A 19,359-nucleotide genomic window follows, 5' to 3' on the forward strand; every position below is an offset into this window, starting at 1 on the left:
CACTAAGGGCCACAGGACACAGACAAGCTAGACAGTGTCCTTTTGGGAAATACTTCATGAGGGGAAAGACGGGGAAGAACGAGAAAGAAAATGGGGCAAAACTATGGCAAATGTCTGAACTCTGTAAAAAGCAATCTCCTAGCCCCTGCTAGATGTAGATATTATTCTATAAATTGCCTCTTTGTCACTTTGCTCTTTTGAATATGCCATGTCCTGGATTGAGAAACCTGCCCTCAAATTCTTTCCCTGGATACCCTGCCTGCTGCTCCTTCCTGGGCACTGGGTTAGTGCTTTCCCCACCTCCTGGCCCTCAGGTCTCCAGGGCCCTGAGGATATTTATATGCCAGGGCACTGTCCTTAAAGCAATCCCATCATGGTACCTACCATAGATCTGATTATCCCTAGTGATGGGTGAGAAATCTGAAACTCTCAACTAGTAAAAAGGAGAGCCAGGATTTATATTCACGATTGATGGACTCCTAAGGCTGTGCTCTTTCTACTCTCTCTGCTGCTGGTCCCAGAGAGGAGGCAGAATGCCTTCTGCAGCCTGTGGCCTCAGGAAGAAAGGGGGGGGGGTGGCCCCTGCGCCCTGCTCTCCATCTTCCGCTTCCACAATCTGCACTCACTCCTGAACCTGATCAAACTGCATCATTTGTTGACAGGTGTGCTGCAAAAATCACTCCAATTATTTGGTATCTTCGGCATTTTATTGGGGAAACAGTTTGGTGATCCCAACATACCACTAAGGCCCACTTCTTGTTTTGTCTATTGTGGTCTACACTCTGAAGAACTCTCCTGGGTGAACACGACACCTGGAAGGAATGCGGGGGAAGAAGAGCCTAGAAATCCCCAGGTCAGGCTCTGATTGCCCCTCCCTGGGAGCCTGCAAATAATGGTTTATTATCTTGTTTTAAACAATAGAAATAATATACAAATTACATCACAATAAAGGAAGAAATACTAACTAATACGCACAACAGGAAATAACAATTTGCAAAACTGAGGATTACATACATTGTTGTTTATGCATCTTTTACCTGGGCTAATTATGCTCTGATTTAAGTATCTGGTGAGCCTGTAATGCCATGTTTACCAGGAAGCCACATGCTCATTAGTTATAATAAAAGCAAACACTAAGAGGCATCTGAGCCTCAAGGGTTGTACAAAACATTCCAAGGCAGTTTGCTACATGGGATACTATACGTAAAGTGCCTGACACAGTACCTGTCAACACCTTCTACTGGCTACAGATATTAGCCAGCCCTCATCCTGGAACTCTGATAGATGTCTATTCAAATTACGCCGAAGATCAAAATTTCATGACCAGAAATGACCTGAACTGTCATCCAGCCTGACCCCTTACGTCGGGGGTTAGGTTGCCTGGTTTAGCTAAAGCACACACCGTCAAATCCCATTATGATGAACCACACAGGACATGCAAGCAATGGAATTTTATTAGACAGTCAGAAATCACATTAGCTCCAGCTCTAGCAGACGTAGAAGTCCAGGCGCTCTACAGTATGTTAGCAAGAAAAAGAATCCTTTGGCACATCCCAGAAGAAGTGGGTGTATTCACACAGTCTCACCCCCACACCTCTCTCTGAGCTCCCTGGTATTTGCATGTGTTGTAAAGTTTGTGCAAATATTCTATGATTTTTCTTTCCATTGATGGGACTGGAGCACTTGAAACAGGCGCTCTGAGGGGATGCGTGATGGCAGAAAAATAGAGTTGTGAAAATGTCAGCTATGCCTTATTTCAACTCTCTTTCTCACCCTTTCTTAGAATACAGAGTTAGGACTTTTCACTAAAGGAAGAGACTTAAATAAGAACCAATGAACGTCCACAGTCTGGGTGTAACAACCATGTTTCACACTGGACCCTTCTCATACAATCTAGGTAACAAACGTTGTGGCTTCTCATTCTCTGTTCCCTTCCTCATCCTCCCAACCCTTCCAAAAACAAAACCACCTCTGGACCAGGAGCCCTCAGAGTCCCAGCTGCAGGACTGGGGGAACAGACGTGTAGAATACAAACAGAACACACCAAGATCAGCTTCTTCGAAGAGATTGCTGGAAGCCCTTCCAACCATCTAGAAAAAGAATTCCAAATCCAGGAACAGCAAGAGAAAAAGAGGAGAAAAACTTCTCCTTTTCTTCAGAGCAACACATGCTAGTACTTTCAGAGTCTGGCATGTGTCAGCATTTCTGAAGTAAACTCTATTTTCTTTAGATGAAAGAGATTAAAAAATAGCCTAAGAATTCAGCCCAGTGAAAACTGCTTTGGCCATTCACATGCAAGAAGCCATAGAAGCAAGAAGAGAAAAATCAACTGCTTCTGATTTATTTATTCATTCATTTGTCCATATCCTTTTCCTCCAATGTAAAAAAGGACACCTTCTACCATTTTACAAGTCATTAATCTCTTCAAAGAAAAAAATAATCCAAGCCTTCCATTGGTTCCCCAGTATCTTGGCACGGGAAAAAATATTTAATTAATTATCCTGTTGCATGTAGGTTATGTAAGGAAAAAGGGGACTGCTTTTGCTCATCAAATGTTTTGCCAGTCAGGAGACTGCTGTAATACCTTTAATTCTGGTAAATTTGGGATCACACGCTATGTTAAGTAATGCAAGGCTTTAACCCCTGGGGCTTTACTTCCTAATCTGGGTTGTGGATACACTGGTACCCATTTTATTATTCTTTAGGCTCTTTTGTACATCTTAAATATTTCATACGAAATAGTGTTAAATCTCCACATCTTCTACAACAGTTTCTATTCTTGGCTGTTCAGAGCCCAGAGCCGAGAGGGAAAGTTGGAAACGCCCAAATGTAATTGCAGTAAAGAGTAGAAAATGTAAGAGACCAATTTTGGAAGGATGTTTTAAGTTTTAAACCTATGCCAAATAATTGAGATCTATTAAGAGAGGACTGAATTCTATTATAAGTTCCATGTACACACAATTATTAAATTATTCTGAACACCTGTTGAAAGTGGGTGATAAATTAGCCAAATGAAAATCATCAGGCCTCGCTGTCAAGCACATCACCGGACCAGCTCCTTCAAATTTGCTTGTATAATCCCTCTTCCCATGACTGAACCTTGAACTGGAGCTTCATCCCTCAAGCAGGTGTGTGGGGCTGTGACTTTGTGCTTTTAATCCCCCGTGTTCTGGGCAGGTGCTGTAAGAGGCCCAGGTCTTCCAGCCAGGAGCTGAGGGACCCGAGTGTCTGCCATTCCCTTCAGGCCACAACCTCTAAACGCCATTTTTTTCTCATTGCCGAGAGGAACCCACCTTGCGCTACCCCATCTTTCTGCCGTAATATTAAGCCAACTGTTTTGTCCCCTGTCCACAGAGAGGATAGGAAAGATGGCCCCAACAACTAAGCTTCAGTCCTAACTCCGAGCCTCCCTCAAGCCCAAGTCGGCCACCGTCTCCCTGTTCCCACGTGGACAAATTTTTACCATCCAGTCTTCCCTCCAACCCCGACTGCTCCGCCCCCACCACACAGCCTTGAAAGGTAGTAAGTGAGCAAAGACAAGACGGAGAGAAGAAGAAAGAAGGAAAACCCAGCTCTCAGAGAACATCTATCCCCTGTCTAATCAGCCAGTGGGGAGCAGATGTCCTCACCCCATGATTTCTCTTTAAGGGCAGAGCTTTCCGCTTGCATAAGGAACTGGTACAATAAAAAGGAACACTTCTATAAAAGCTCTAATAAATAAGATTCTGAAATTTGACAACTTACTTGTTTCCTTTCTGAATACCGTTAGACCAACTGGTTTTACTTCCTTCCACTGCACACACACGCAACCCCCCCCAACCCCCCCAAGCCTTCAGGGAGAGGCAGCCACTCCACCGAAGCCTGCCTGAGCATCACCCGTGTGCAGAATGCCTGCTTTATTGGCCTCACTCCGTTAAGTGGAAAATCTTCCCTCTGCTCCACCAAAGTTAACAGATGGCTGGTCCCTTTTGGTACACAGGCGAAAGCATCTTCGAAATAACCTTTTCCTTTAAAGATTGCCAGCTAATTAAATGTCACTGTAATATGTCCCAGCCAAAGAGGGAAGGGAGAGACCAAAAGACAGAGGGGTCAATGGACGAGAGGTCACACTCTCCTACCTTCACCCGACGACCCCGAGAGATCAATGATCACATACACTCTTCCTTCCGGCTCCAGATCAATCTGCAATCAAGAAAATGACAGTGACTCTGTTAGTGCATGGTGGGGGCAACCCGAGAGTTCCAAGACCTTTCCAGCCCACACTGCTAAAACCTAGGGTCACAGCCCCATTCACGTCATCAGCTTACAACATGCCAAGTGCTGAGGGAAGTAGGGATGAAGGAGAAGCAGCATCTATGGAGCATCTACTATGTTCCGGAAGCAGTAACGAGGAGGTCTGATGCACACCCAAAAGGTAGTGTCAACACAATGGTTCCCAGCTGGAAGCAATTTTGCTGCATAAGGGAAAGTTGGCACAGGAGACACTTGACACAAAGAACATTTTGGGGACACAGAAATATCTGGAGACATCTTTGACTGTTATGCCTGGAGAGGAGGTGATGCTACCGGCATCTAATGGGTGGAGACCAGGGATGCTGCTAAACACCCTACAGAGAGTCGCCACAACAAAGAATTATCCAGCTCCAAATGCCAGTAGTGTCGAGGTTGATGTTCAAACTCATGAAACCCTGTGTTATCCCATTTCACAGATAAGGGATCTCAGAGTTCCCCAGTAAGTGGCAATGCTGAGATTCAATGCCAAGACTATCTATAGGAGCCCCTGTCCTTTATACTCCACAAATTGCTCACAGGGAGATAAAAGCATAAGACACTATTCCTGCTCTCAAAGTGTTTACCATCTCATTGGGGAGTTAAAAGAAACCAGAGAACAATGCTGAACACAGCTTAATGATGAGGGATAGAGAATAACTGATACACAGTATCTGGTGAGCCTGAAACTGTAAAAGAGCAGCCTGGGATGACTTCATGAAGGCAAGAAAGGGAAGGCATTCCAGGTGGAAGAAGCACATCAGCACAGGCTGGGCATGCAGTGCTGACTGTGGGAGACTGAGGGGCCCCCGTGCTCAGGGGATGTGCTGGTACGTGTGTTTTGCAAACCCCAGACTCTACCAGGGTTGTAAGGAGACAGCCAATAGCGCTAAATTCTCACCATCAACCTTCTTCACCAACCCTCACTCCCTCCCTCCCCACCACCCAATCCACAGTTTACTTCCATACAGAACCAAGCTAGCAGGAAAAATCAGAGGGACTGGGCCTCTTGCAGTCGATATCTTTCCAAGGTCTGAACTGCCCTTACAGAAACTGTTCACGAGAGAGAGTCGCAACTCCAGAAACCCCGGACCGCCGAGCACCCCTGGTACCCACCCCGGCCTCCGCAATCCCATCTGTCTCTGCAGCGCTCCAGTTGGCTCAGATGTGCCTGGCTGGTCTCCTCAACAAGCTGCGACTTTCTTGAGGGCAGGAACCACTTGTCTCTCCTTTTCTTCTGAGTAGGCACACATTTAGCAAGTACTACTTAGGAAGGGTCAGCCTTGGTGAACATCTCCACCTCCTCCAAGGTCAAGGGCAGTTATTGCCTCCTCTCTGAAGCCTTTCCAGATATTCCCAGTCAGAAGTAATTACCCCCTCATTCGTGTTCCCACAGTACACATACATATCTCAACCACGGCTCCCATTAAGCTGTGATATGTGGTCTGCAGGTCTCTCTCCTCGGCTGTGATAATCCTATTTGCACCTCTAGTGCTTAGCTTACTATCTGATGCTCGGGAAACACCCAATAAACCTTTGTGGAGGTGGGAAAAGGCTCAGAATTCCCAGAGCCTATTCTGGGATCATTTGACCCTCCAAGCCCGTTCTCCAGGAAGGCAGGCAGGCAGGTCACCTGCACCAAGGTGATATTCCAAGAAGGCAGGAAGGGAAGAAGAGGCAGCTGTATCAGGAGCACCATATACTCCCTATAAGGTAAAAGCTCACCTTGAACTGATGCTCGCTGGGTCTGTCCCCTCGACATCTCACTCCACTCCTAATACAGGTTCCCTGAGCCATTCATGAGCCCCACTTTATTTCCAGACTCAGTCATTAGTGGCTGGAAGGGCTTAATGTTTCCCTCAAAATTTTAGTTCCATCAACAAGGGTCTTCAATGCCCCCCAGGTGAGGCCCCTGTGACATTTCAGGTGCTCTGACAGGGCAGGGAGGGAGGGAGGGAGGGAGAGCAGGGAACTGTCGAGTGGCCTCACAGGGGCCGCTCACCTGGGTTGAGGATCTTGAACTTAGAATACAGATGAGAACCAAATAACACACTGGTGATGCCAGGAGATCACTCTCCCTATCCCTTCTGCCCCAAAAGTCCGTGATTTTAGCTTTCTGGGTAAAGAAAATGTCCTCCAGCACCCTCACCCCTAATAATGCCCCCTGCCACAGCATAAGTTGGCCACTGCCCTGAATTACAAACAGGAAAACCAACAGTCAGCTCTACTGAAGAGAGCCCAACCAGAATCCTGTCCCCGCCACAGTTCAAAAGTATCAGGGGCCCCCTTGTCCAAAAGCATGGAATTTAAATAATGTATGCCTTTTAGAGATTAGATCATTCCTATTAAACCGCGCCGGCAAAAAGAAACACTTTCTCATATCCTCCAAGTCAAAGATTTCCCACGGCTGTGGATTTCACTGGCAAAGTACAATGGTATCTGAGAAAAGCAGGGAGGGAGACTGAAGGAATGAGATGGGCTATGAGGCATATCGGAAGGCAGGCGGCGTGCCTATCTTTGCAAAAGGGGAGTGAGAACTCGTGGCAGGGGGGACAGGTCATGGATGATAAAATGAATTAGGATATTAACATTCAAGATAGCAATCAGAAACCATTTTAGCACCCACTGCTGCCTCAATGCCGATGAACGGCATTTCCAAACAGAAAAATAGAAATTAAGCTATTAAACATGCCAAAAGCAACAAAGAGCTTTGCAGCCTGGGCAGATGGCCGCAGAGCGCTGGCTGAGCCCCAGCCAGCTGAGTGAGGAACCTCTGAGAATCCATCCAGGGTGGTGGGACTTCAATGTGGATGGCTGGAGGGGTTATCAGGTACAAAAGAGGGTGGCAGGCATTGCAACTTCATGGCCAAATTAGTTTAATCACAAATTCTGCCCACAATTATGTGGTCCGGATGATGAAGCAATGTAGGTGCCCAGCCCTGCACAACCCCGGCAAGCTGACAGTCGGCATCGCCACCAGGCAGCTGGCACTACATAAAAGCAGAAACCCTCCCTCCTCCCAACCACTCCCGGGGTTAGTTTCAGCCCCTTCTCCCAGGCCCCGGGTTCCTCCCAATTCTTCCAGATGCAAGCCCATTTATCAACTCTCCTTGAACCTCATACCTTTACTTGACGTGCTTTCTCAGATACTGCGTCTGTTTTCTTTGACTATGATTCTTTTTCAACCTCCAGCACCTTTGGCTATCCCTCCAGCTGAGGCCAGAAGCAAGGCAGCAGAACTGTGGGGGAGCCAAACACAGCCTTTGGAATCAGACCAGGGCTGAATCCCAGGTTTGTCACTTACAGGCCAGGCGATTGTTTATTCTCCCTGAACCTCAGCCTCTGTCTCTTCATATGTGAAACAGGTTGTTGTGGAAATCCCACAAGACACACATGCAAAGCACCTGGCACTCAGGAGTTGCTCAGCACATGGTGTTTAAGACTGAACTGACTGGTTTTCTGGCCTGAAGCACGCAACTCTCTTCTCTAAGCCTCAGAATGCTTCTCCGTGAAATGGAGCTAATAACAGGTCCTGTGACATTTGGGCTGTCCTGATGTTAAATGTGAAAATCTATGTACAGTGTTTAGTATAGTGCCTGACCAAGAATATGCAGTAATTGCACTATTATTAAAAAGCCAAGTCTTTAAATCACTGTTTAGTCCAATGTTCTTTCTACTCTATCAAGCTCCCCCCAACCTCTCCCAAAAGGCATTTTCTTACCCAAAGTTGATGTTATTACCTGTTATTCCAGGACATCTGATGACTTTACAGTGTTGTGAATATCAGATGTAGAACTAAGGTGAGAGGTTCACATCCAGCAGCAAAAAAGGCTATAGCCCTGGTCATCAGAGGGTCTTGAAGTGATTATAAGAGGAAGAGAAGAGGAGGGTGACCACGTATTGTCTGAGCACCTACTAGGTCTGGGACACAGCTGGATGTTTTACCTGCATTAGTTCATCTAATCTCCTGTGAGGCCAGCAATACATATTCTCTACTTTTCAGACTGAAAAACTGGGCTTCAGAGAGCTTTCAGCCAGATTCCCACTGAGGGCTGCCTGGAGCACACATGAGAAATGACTGAGGTAGGTCCTGTCTCAAGCCCCAGGAAGCCTTCCCTGACAACCCAGACCCAGGGTTCTCCTAACTGTAAGCCTCTGGCTGTCCTCTGGTGCAACTGACTGGCTCCCCAGGCAGGTTGGTGTAAGGCAGAGCGATGTGTTGAAGACCTCACCTGTCCCCCAGAGCCCTTGGGGAAGGTCTGGGCATAAACAGGAGCTCCACTCTAGTGAGTCAGAAACAAAGCAAAGGGGAAAGAGCCCAAACCATAGAAACCATGAAAAGCAATTTTGAAAAGCAAAAAGAAACACAGGCTCTTTTTTGGGTGGTGCCTGACAATTCATAGAGCCTTTTACATCTGTTATTTCATTGATTCCTCACAATTAACTTGCAAGGTAACAAGGATTATTAGCCCGATTGCACGTATGAGAAAACTGAGATTAAGGAAGATAAACACAGCTAGTGAAAGTACACACACACTGCACAACTGCAGGGGGCACCATTCACATGGTAGTCTCTGCGGATGAGTCCCCTGGAGCTGGACAGCCAGAGGTAAGTGACAGAGTTAGAACGCAGACCCTCAGCTCCTGACTCTCAGAGTCCGATATTCCACCCACCACACCACACCTGTCCTGCAAGGAGCTCTGACCACTGGGCTCGCACCCGACCCATGCAACTGGCTTGGGTGTTGCCGCTGTGTGTCACTGTGACCCTCAGGTGTCTGCGTGCCTGTGTTTTGGGGTGACCGAGTTTGAGGCAAACGAGGTAAGAAATTCGCAGTCAAAGTTCCTCCTAACCATAGCCTCAACTTTCACTGGAAACCTCTAGGCAAACCTCTCCTCAGAACAGCCCACAAAGGTCACACATGCCCAATTCAAGTTTCGTTTCCCTTTCCACCTGTTGTCAGGCACTGAGGCCTAGAAAGAAGCAAAAAGTAAAGGGCGGGTCAGAAAAGGATGACTCCAGAAAGGAGAAGGAGAGGCTGGCACTGCCTATGTTGCACCAATCAAGTCGTAGGTAACAGACTTTCTTTTTCACTTGGAGGAGGGTGGGGAGGAAGGGAGGAGGAAATAGGAGGGAGAAGAATGGAGAAGACTCAGGGGTTCTTACCCAAAGCAGAGGATCCACTACCCAAGGCCTGTGCCCCTTTAGTGCTGGCTAGTTTCTCCTGGAGGCCCTTGGGCACACTCCTGTCCCCCGAGGTGCCTGCCACAGAAGAGGCAAGCCAGACAGAGCAGAAGCCCTTCCTGCAGCAGGCGTCCTCCTCACTGCTGCTTTTTGGAAAGCACAAAATATGGAGGCATTACAATGGGCAAGTCTTGAGCAGCTGCTGGGCGCTGATTTTAGAGTTAGCCATCAATTAAACTAAAGACTCTTCATTTGAGGGGCTTGCTCCTATTGGGGAAGTGCACTGGCTGATTAAAAAGCAGAGGAGGCACATGCAATTAAATATTTTTAAGGGTTCCACTTGATTCACAGGCTTCCAAGAGCACTTACTTTCTTGCACTAAGGGGAGAGGAGGATTGCTTCTTTCTCTAACACCTTCCATGGTAATGCAAAGATATTACGTAGGCTTTAGTGTACATCCCTGCAGGGCACAGGGGAGGGATTTAATACACATTTGTACATATGGGCTCAGTGGATGAATGGCCTGACTTTAAACTGGATCTGCACAACTGAATCATGGAGATGATGTCCTTGGGAAGCCATCAACATGTACACAAATGTTCCTAGCAGCTTCCTTCATAACAGCCAAATACTGAAAACAACCCTAATGTCCAAGAACAGGTAAATGAATAAGCAAACCATACTGAACCCATATGATAGATGTTTACTCAGCAATAAAGAATGAACTACTAGTACATGCAATACAACGAACGCTAGGGGAAAGCAGCCAAAAGAGTATTTACTGTACTATTTTACTTACATGATATTCTTCTAGAACAGACAAAACTAATCTACAATGACAAAAAGCCTACTGGTGATCTTCTGGAGGTGGAGGCACAGAGAATCATTCAATCATTTTCTGAATACTGTGTTTTACAATATTAAAGTATATATTCAATTAAAAACAAAAACAAAAAGCCAAAGAGCCACAGAAGAACTTTGGGGGAAGATGAAAATTTTCTATATGTTAATTGGGTGGTGGTTACATGAATGTATATGTTTATCAAATCATATCAAGCCACACTTTTAAAATAGATGCATTTTTTTGCGTGTAAATGATACCTCAATGAAGTCATTTTTGAAAAAGGGAAAAAAAAGAAGCCATCATTTCACATAAGGATTGCTCTACAATTTTCCCTTAAATAACAAATCATCTTCCCACCCTCAGGGCATTTAAAATTTCATATTCCATTTTTAAAAATAAAAGGGTTCATTCAGAGTTTTTCAAGAACACATCTGTCACACAACATGATGTACACCTACCTGTGTAGGCACAGATTCACACACCCACCCACGTGTGCAAAACACAGTCACAGGCACAGCCACCTTCTCTGTCTTCTGTGATCAAAATACAGCAATGGCAAGAAACACACATCCAAAATGTAGGCTTAAGAGCTTACTGAAATATCTAAATCTGTCTTTCTGTGTGAGGATCTCAATTTCCTCATGTGCAAAACAAAAGAATTAGACCAAATGCTCTAGAATGGTTTTTAATGACCTTAAGGACTGAAATTATCTATGAATAGGAGACGGCTTAAATAAATTATGGGACATCGTTTGGTAGATCACTATCCAAGTCCTAAAAAAAAGTAGGAAGATCTAAATGTACTGACCTATATGAAACTCTCTCTGGGATACATTAACTGGGGAAAAAAAGCAAGGTGTAATGTGTTTATTATGCTAGGCTACCTTGTGAATAAAATGGGTGTTTATGTGGGTATGCACACACACCCCCACACACTCACACTTGTTCTGCATAGATTATCACTAAAAGGAGCCTTAATCAACAGAAAACAGGGGTTGCCTCAAGGACTGAGGATTGAGGGATCAGAAATCAGGAAAGGGGCATGATTCTTCACGCTACGTTATTTTGGACCGTTTGATTTTTAAAAATCGTGTTCTTGAGTTAACTTGTTACAAAATTTAAGTCAATACCTTTTTTCACTACCCATTACTAGCCTCCAATTCCCTCAGAGAGCTTCATCAATAAACACCCCTCAAAACTGGCCGACATGTTGCTTTCCCACCCCCAGTAACCAGGTCCCAGGAACCAACCAGGCAGCAGCTATTGTCTCCGCGTGAAAGTCCAGTTGGCTGGACCAGAGGTCTACGTTACAGATCCCAGCTCTCCACAGGTTGCAAATGGAGTCAGCTCAAGTTTGCACCTGCTTCCTCTTTTCAACAGTCTCAGAAATAGACCCAGAGAGCTGGCCCCCTCTGATGACAGAGGTGGCTAAAAACAAATAAGTCTGTGTATGCAAATGCTTTCTCGAGCTGAGAAAACATCCAAAGGTGCCAATCCTAATGTCAAGAGTGTGATGGCTCACAAAGCATCGCTCAGTCATGGTGTAGTTTTACTCTCTTCTTTCATGGAAATGGCAGGACATGACTGTGTATCTTTCTAGAAGATGGTGATTGCAAACAGCAGGAAATGTAACCACTTAACCCCAGTGTTTGGAAGTAAAAAATACTCCACTACCCATCTGCATGTTGCATTTTGCTTTGCAGTGCTCTCTCTCGCTGGGTGTAATTGTACCTGTGTGTTTTATCCCTGTTTTTTACACTAAGCCAATTGCAATGATTGAGAGTGAAGGCTCCGAAGCTAGCCTAACTGGGTCCAAATCCCGGCTCTGCCTATTACAAGCTGTGTGGCGCTGGCCCCGATTTCCTCACCTACACGTTGAGAACGCCAGTGGCACCTGCTTCATAGTGCTGGGAGGATGAACTGAGAGGGTGAAGCACTTGGAGTGGTGCCTGGCTTACAGCTAGCATCCTCTAAATATCAGCTGTCAAGTCATTGTGCTTATTTACCGCCTAGACTGTAAGCCCCTCTCAGGCAGAGCCACGTGTTCCCTTTGTGGGGGGTTCCACAGGTCTTGAGCCAGGGCTGGGCTCCAGGCAGGGGAATCGGCTGAGGCGCCAAGTGGAACTGAATGGATCCACGTGGAACAGAGCCAGCTTAGTCAGGAGCACAGGAATGTGCAACCAGAAGAATTATCTCCAGACCAGGAACTTTTCTGTCTCTGTAATATCACAACCTAGCAGGACCTTTCACCAGCAGTGGCTCACAAAGATGTTGAGTTCCTGACTCCTGTAAGACATTATAACTGTTATTCAACACTTTGAGCTCTTCATGAAGAGAGACTCTTTCATTCACAGTAATAATCACAACTCTAATAAACACCCTTTACGGAGCACTTTATGTGTGTTATCTGGGTTAGGGAGGCGATATCCTTATCTTTGGGAACCAGAAAATGGAGGCTCAGGGATTTAAGTGTCTTGCTCACATTCTCTCAGTGTGAAGAAGAGGAGTCTGGATTAAGGCGGACTCTCCAACTCCCGACCCAATGCTCCCGTTACCTTGGGCCAGACAACGGCAGGGACTCAAGGAGATCCTGGAGCAAGAACACATCATGAGCTGTCCAAGGAGCCCAAGCTGTGTGCACAACGGGAGAACTGTCTCCTGGGCACAAGAACAATGAAAGCAAAGTTTTCCATTGTCCTCCTGGAACTCATAGTTGAAGGAAACACCAACCCCACAGCAAAACAGCTGGGAGGCTCAGACTATGAGACAGAAACACAGGGCAGGATGCTCAGCTTCTAAGAATAAATGTCCTCCTGGAAATACTGCTGTATGGTGATTTTCTACATATCAAGTCCTGTTTGCCACTGCTTTGCATCATATAGCTGGAACCATATCCTATGAGTAAAAGAAGGATCTGACAAAAATCACAGCAACACAAACCAAAAAACACACAAACAAACAAAAAAACCCAGACATTTTTAAAAATCACACAAGCATGGAATCTAAGAGTCATAAGCAACTTCAAAATCACTTGGTTCAATTAAGCAAAGAAATACAAATTTAAACAAGCGAAAGGTTTTCTTTTTCTTTTGCCTATCAAAGTAGCCCAAGTTTCTTTTGGGCTGTGTGTTCTTGTGTCATTTGTTTATTAAAATATAAACAAAAGTAAGTTCCATGATGTGTTCAGGTTTTAAAAATCCAAACTACGTGTGAACTTACGATGAGAAACAGCAGTCCCTTGCCCCGTACTCCCCAGAGGGAACCAATTTTAATAATTTCTATTTGGGTTTTTCTGGTCACCGCTGCCATGTCCCTAAATAAAACGTTTGTACCTCAATTTCCTGATTTCTTATTTTAGACACTTGTTCTTGCCATGCTGCTGTGCTAGATGAGGATTAGTTCACTCACCACCTCACCCCACAAAGTAACTACACATCACAATTCTCAGTCCCTTCTCTCTTCTCTACAACTGGAAGAAGCAATCTGAAATGTCAGTTTCTTGTTTCATGAACTATAGACAGTATCCCTGGACCCTCCACATTCTAACTAGAGGACATGCGTGCTTCCAGCCCTCCCCAGGCTCTGCCCACCTCTGTCTTTCCTGTCAGGCTCACAACGTTGACAACACTGATATCCTCTTCTAATCGTAGTTCAGTTCCATGTTTTGTGTAAACTTTGGTTCTGAAATCTGAAAATGAATTGTTTACTCAGTATCATAACTTTGTAAATGATATCACATACACTTTCTTTTCCACGGGCTCAATGTGACAATCCATGTGCCACTCAATGGAGAATATACTGAGCATCATTTCAAATGGATTCCTTTTTTTTTTTTTTTTCACTCTACCAGTTGCCTTTCTCAGATCCTCAAGTATTCCCTGGGTCCATTTCTCTCAGGGTCTGCCCTTCTGGAGACCCTCTCCCTAATCTAGAGTGACTGCTCTCTGGTCCCCTGCTAAGCCATAGTACTGAGATTTATTTTCACTGATCTGCTGGGTGCAGTCCTGTTGATGGAATCCATAGTCTTACCTGTTCTAGGCGATCCCCTTGTCTTTGCCAATTAACTACATTCTGATTGAAATATTGTTTAAGAGTGCATAGAAAGCCAGCTTTCTAAGACCTTGCATGCCTGTCGTCACACATGATTGACATTTTGGCTGGATATAGAATTCTAGGTCAAAAAAAATCATTATCTATCAGAATTTTCTTCAAACATAAATATTGCCAATGGACTGTGATGTCAGCCTGGTTACTGTGGTTTAGTAGGTGACTTCATTTTATTTTCACTCTCTGGAGGTTTTAGGATCTTCTTTTAATCTCAGTATTCTGAAATTTCACAATGATGTCTTAGGGTGTCCTTTTTTGAATCATTGTACTTGTTCTTTTGATTTATTGGATTTGTGGGAGATATTCTTCTATTTGTTCTTTGCTATTGGCCTCTTCATTTTCTCTATGACACTCCTATTATTTGGATCAGTAGGATTAATCCCTATGTCTCTTTACTTTTCATTACATACATTTCCATCTCTTTTCTCCTTTCAGTCCATATTCTAGATTTCTTTGACTTTATTTTATAATCCTTCCACTGAACTTTTAAATTTCTAATGATAATATGCTGAGTTTCCAGAAGTGCCTTCCTATTTTCTCTGGCTCCTTTCTCATAGCATCCTTTTCTTTCTTTTCTTTTTCGTTTTCTTTTTTTTTTTTTTTTTTTGGTTTATGGACACAAGATATTTCTGCGAACACAGGGTTAGAGACTGGGAGCCGGCCATGATAGCAGGGGGTTCTCACGCCAGCTTTGCTAGTTCTCCCCCAAACCATTATATCATTTCTTTTTAAAAGAACCTTCTAATTTCTGACCCTGGGAGTCAAGGTCTGGGTCCACGTCCTTCCGTAATGAGAGTAATGAGTATACCCGCTACACATACCACGTACAGACCTTCAAATAGTCATTTGTTTTCAGCTGCACATCTCACTCCTGCCTCTGGGGTAACTACAGTCTCCATGCCTGGAGCTCCTTAAGGGTTCTGGGGCTCTCGGCTAGGCTCCAGGACCTTCCACACACGTCCTGGACTATGCTGTCCTTGTACTTCTATTCTGTTCCATCACTGCCTCCCTGCCCTCCCCTTTCATCTCCTAGAAATTCACTGAAATAGTTTGGATGGTGGCATCTTTCTGCTCACTTGTTATAAAATTTTACCCCCTCCCCAACTTTTTTCCTTTTCTATTATTTAAATGAGGTCTTGAGTAGACAGAGAAACACATTTTCTCCAAGACCACCTTGAACAGAAATTCCAAAAACGTATCATCTTAAATGATATTATGCAGGGCTGTGAGAGTGGAGCAGAAATAGGCACCTTTACACACTGCTAATGAAATATAAATTGGCACAAAATCTGTAGGGTGCTTTGGTATTATATAACAAAAATCCTTTGACTTAGCAATTCTGTTTCTGGGAATTTATCCCAAATCACACACGTGCAAAAAGATTTAAATACAAGGATGATTATTACAGCATTTCCAAGGGTGTAAAATTAGAAACAAATTGTCCAATAATAGCAAACTATTTAAATAAATTGTGGCATATTTGAATCATTAGATACCATGCCATCATGAAAAAGATCTTATAGAATCATATTTAATGACATGGAAAGATGTTCAAAATATGGTATTAAAAGTGGAGGAAAAAAGAGATTATAAAAAAGAGATCATGTATACTATGATCCGACTTTTTAAAAATAAAATGTGTGTGAGTAGGTACATACACAAAGGAAAACCAATTATCTACAGGGGGATGGAACGATGTGTGATTTTTCTCTTGTATATTGCCATAGTTTTTCTAAATTTTGTCTTTTCCTCTACTTTCTTCTGTAACTATAATTGAAATATCAACCAATAACCTCATTGTTGCTTGAAGAACATTATGTAATTCAATACATATCAATCCCCTCATTTACAAGTAAGGAAACTGAGGCCCAGTGAGATTAAACAACCCACTCAGGAATCTCAGTAAATTACCCATAGTTGGAAAAAAAAAAAGATATTCTGTTGTCCTGATTTTCATGGCAGAATTCTTTAAGGTGCAAGTTAAAAATGAGACAAATTATGTTAAATTTACCTTTTTCTTTAAACATGTAATTTTCTGGTCAAATGGTAACAGCACTGCTTGGTCCTAATCACCAGTTATGAGTGGTTAGTGGCCAGGCATATTCCTTAGTTGGATACAGTTAGAAACTTTTAAGAGAAGCTTTACTAGCTCAACCGAATAGAATCCACCAGACTAAAAATCCTTTGCTTTGATCAAATCTCCTTCTCTATACGATGGTGTTCCTCCATTTTTGTGAGGTGGTGTGGCCCACATTTTTATACTTTATACTGTTAGCCTTTAAACTACCTTTCACGTAACAAACTTTCATAACCACATAGCCTTTGTCAGTCACTCATGAGCAAACATTTCCACTATGACATGACCACACAGGGCTGTCACCTAGCCATGCATGTCACCAGCTTTGTTTCTACAGGAATCTTTTGGAATATATTCTCCCACTTGTCCTCAATGTTCTCTAAAACATATAACTTTTTCAAAAATTTATAAAAAATACAAAATGGTTCTTGGTTCTATGAAAACCAAGCATAGGTCTCAAACTCATGTAATAGAGAGAAAAATGGAATTTACTAGGCATGTCAAAATCAGTAAACTCTTACTCTCAATTGGACGTTCATTAGTTGACTGTTGAATTTTAAAGGAAACATTATTTTTTTAACTTTTAGACTTTGTGTCAAAATGGTGAAAAAGATGTATAAAAGAAGTCTGGCATAAGTTGCAGTTTTCTAGAAAAAAAAAATAATCTACCTTAACAGGTAACCTAATGAGCAAGTGGGAATGTTCAAGTGGGTTTTTTCAGTAAATAAATAAATATACAAGTTTCTAGGTACAAATAATAGATGAAAGCAGGGACTATCTATTCTCTGAAAATGAGCAACTCTAGTTACAGTTCTCTGCTTGTTTTCTACATCTTTATGAAACCCCGGGCCTTATAAAATGAACAGGCTAATGCAGCTGAACTCACAAATTAGACTTACGTGTGCTGAAGCTCCCACCAATATCTAAAATAGAAGGGAGGATGTTTCCTGAATCACACAGCAAAGGGAACAGAAAATTGTCTGTTCAAGTCTGAATGTCAGAATAGTTCTGAACTCGGGGCCTTCTGTTGTGGGCATTAGACTCCCATATGATATTCTGGACGAGCACAGAAAAGCCTTTCATCACACGTATGTTGTGCTATAGACCATACGGGAGGGGTTCTTACTTACATCTCTTTTTTTACCATTTTGATACAGTCATTAATTAAGGGAGGCAGAGGTTGGTACAAATAGGAGAATAAGCCACTAGCCAAGCACAAAAAGAGTCCTCAGACTTTCAAAGGCATCAAAGGAGAATAAAGTTTAAAACTTTCAGGTCTATCCTTAGAAGAGTCAATGCTTTGTTTATGGCCCAGAATAGATGTTAACAGGAATCAAGTTTTACTTTATAGATCTTTTCTAATATGTTGGACCTTTTGTTGGTTTCCCTTTAGAGCATTTCACGTCTCTTTTGTAAAAAAGCAGGTTTCAAAGTTTGGGTTTGGTGACAGTGTTAATTTATCTGAGGTCATCAAGGAAAGCCTTCTGATACTCAAGGAGCCAGGCCTGCGGATTTCGGGGAGATAACAGGTGCATAACAGGCAGAGTGACGAGCAAGCACAGAGGCTCAGAGGTGGGAGAGGACTTGGACTTTGCCAGGATAGATGAGGTCACAGGGTGTGGTAAATCCTGGGCTTTGGCACAAAGCAAGTTGAGGAGCCAGAGGGGAGCCTGAGCAGAGCAGTGACAGGCTGTGGCTGGCACTTTGACAGGATCACTCTGGCTACTGTGTGGAGAATAAACCTTAGGTCCGAACAGGGAAGCAGGAAGGCCACGTAGGAGTCTGTGGCGATAACCCAGGTGAGAGATGGAGGCTCTCATAATTCAGGTGGGATGAGGCTGGCTAGGAAGGAGTGGTAGTAGTGGAGGCGATGGGAAGCAGTCAGATTCTGACTATATGTTGAAAGTGGAGCCAAAAGGATTGTCGATGGATTGGACACAGTGTGGGAGATAAAGAGAGGGCTCGAGGCTAGCATGAAGATTTAGGGCGTGAGCAAAACATAAAGCTGTCCCTGGCCGAGCAACAGAAAATTGGGAGTAGGGCACCCAGAGCTGGGTTTGGACAGGCTGGGTTTGGACAGGCTGGGTTGGAAACACCTCCAAGAGAGCCGAGGGCAGGGGAAATGTCCCAGCTTAAGATCTTGATCCAAAACCCCTGACCCACAATCCTGACATTCAAAACACTCTAAAAACTGAACTTTTTTCGAATTGCGGGTCAAAATCTTTTGACAACAAACCCCGACCCAAGTGACATGTGGCTATTTATTGTCTCTATTTATTCCAATTAGTGTGAATAGTTATACAGTTGTCCTGGAGAAATATTAATTTGTTTGATCATGAAGGGCTGTCCCTGAATCTGCTGGGGCTCTTATGTAATACACAGCATAACCTTCTAGAATACAAAAAGTCTGAATTTCTAAACAAATCTGGCCTCGGGGGTTTTGGATAATGAAATGGATCTGTAGTTTGAGCCATGAGAACAGACAGAGATGGGGAAGAGGAAAGGGACCTGCCCAGATGTCTGAAAAGACCTCGACACAGAGGCCCAGCCTCCACCGCCCTGGGCAGGGTCTGCTCTGACTTGCCTCCTTCCTCCCTCCAAAGCGCCACCACCAAACGCACTCATCGCAGACCCGCGGCTGATGAAAGCCTTGGTGTTTTCAGCGTTCTCCATGTCTCCAAAAGCGACAGCAAAACACTTCTCTATCACACACTCTCTCACATGTACACATACACAGAGTAGTTTTTATTAAGCCTGAAGTGCTGCTGATGTCATGCACCGCTGAACTAACTTGCTGTATCTGTCAAAAGGTGGGGTTCGTGTGATGAGGAAAAAAAAGTAAAAAAACTGAGCTAATGTTTGAAGCTAGCATAAAGG

At 43.9% G+C, this 19,359-nt stretch overlaps 1 protein-coding gene across 1 annotated transcript in view; it reads right to left on the reverse strand.

Moving 5' to 3' along the window:
* Positions 1-19,359, reverse strand: part of PRKCE (protein kinase C epsilon) — a 472,021-nt gene that overhangs the window by 290,306 nt on the left and 162,356 nt on the right. Inside the window, exon 2 of the mRNA XM_006216450.4 lies at positions 4,119-4,182. Within this exon, the coding sequence (XP_006216512.1) occupies positions 4,119-4,182 (64 nt within the window). The remainder of the gene's footprint in view (positions 1-4,118; positions 4,183-19,359) is intronic.

This window comes from Vicugna pacos, chromosome 15 (assembly GCF_048564905.1).
Source record: "Vicugna pacos chromosome 15, VicPac4, whole genome shotgun sequence".
Taxonomy (NCBI): Eukaryota; Metazoa; Chordata; class Mammalia; order Artiodactyla; family Camelidae; genus Vicugna; species Vicugna pacos.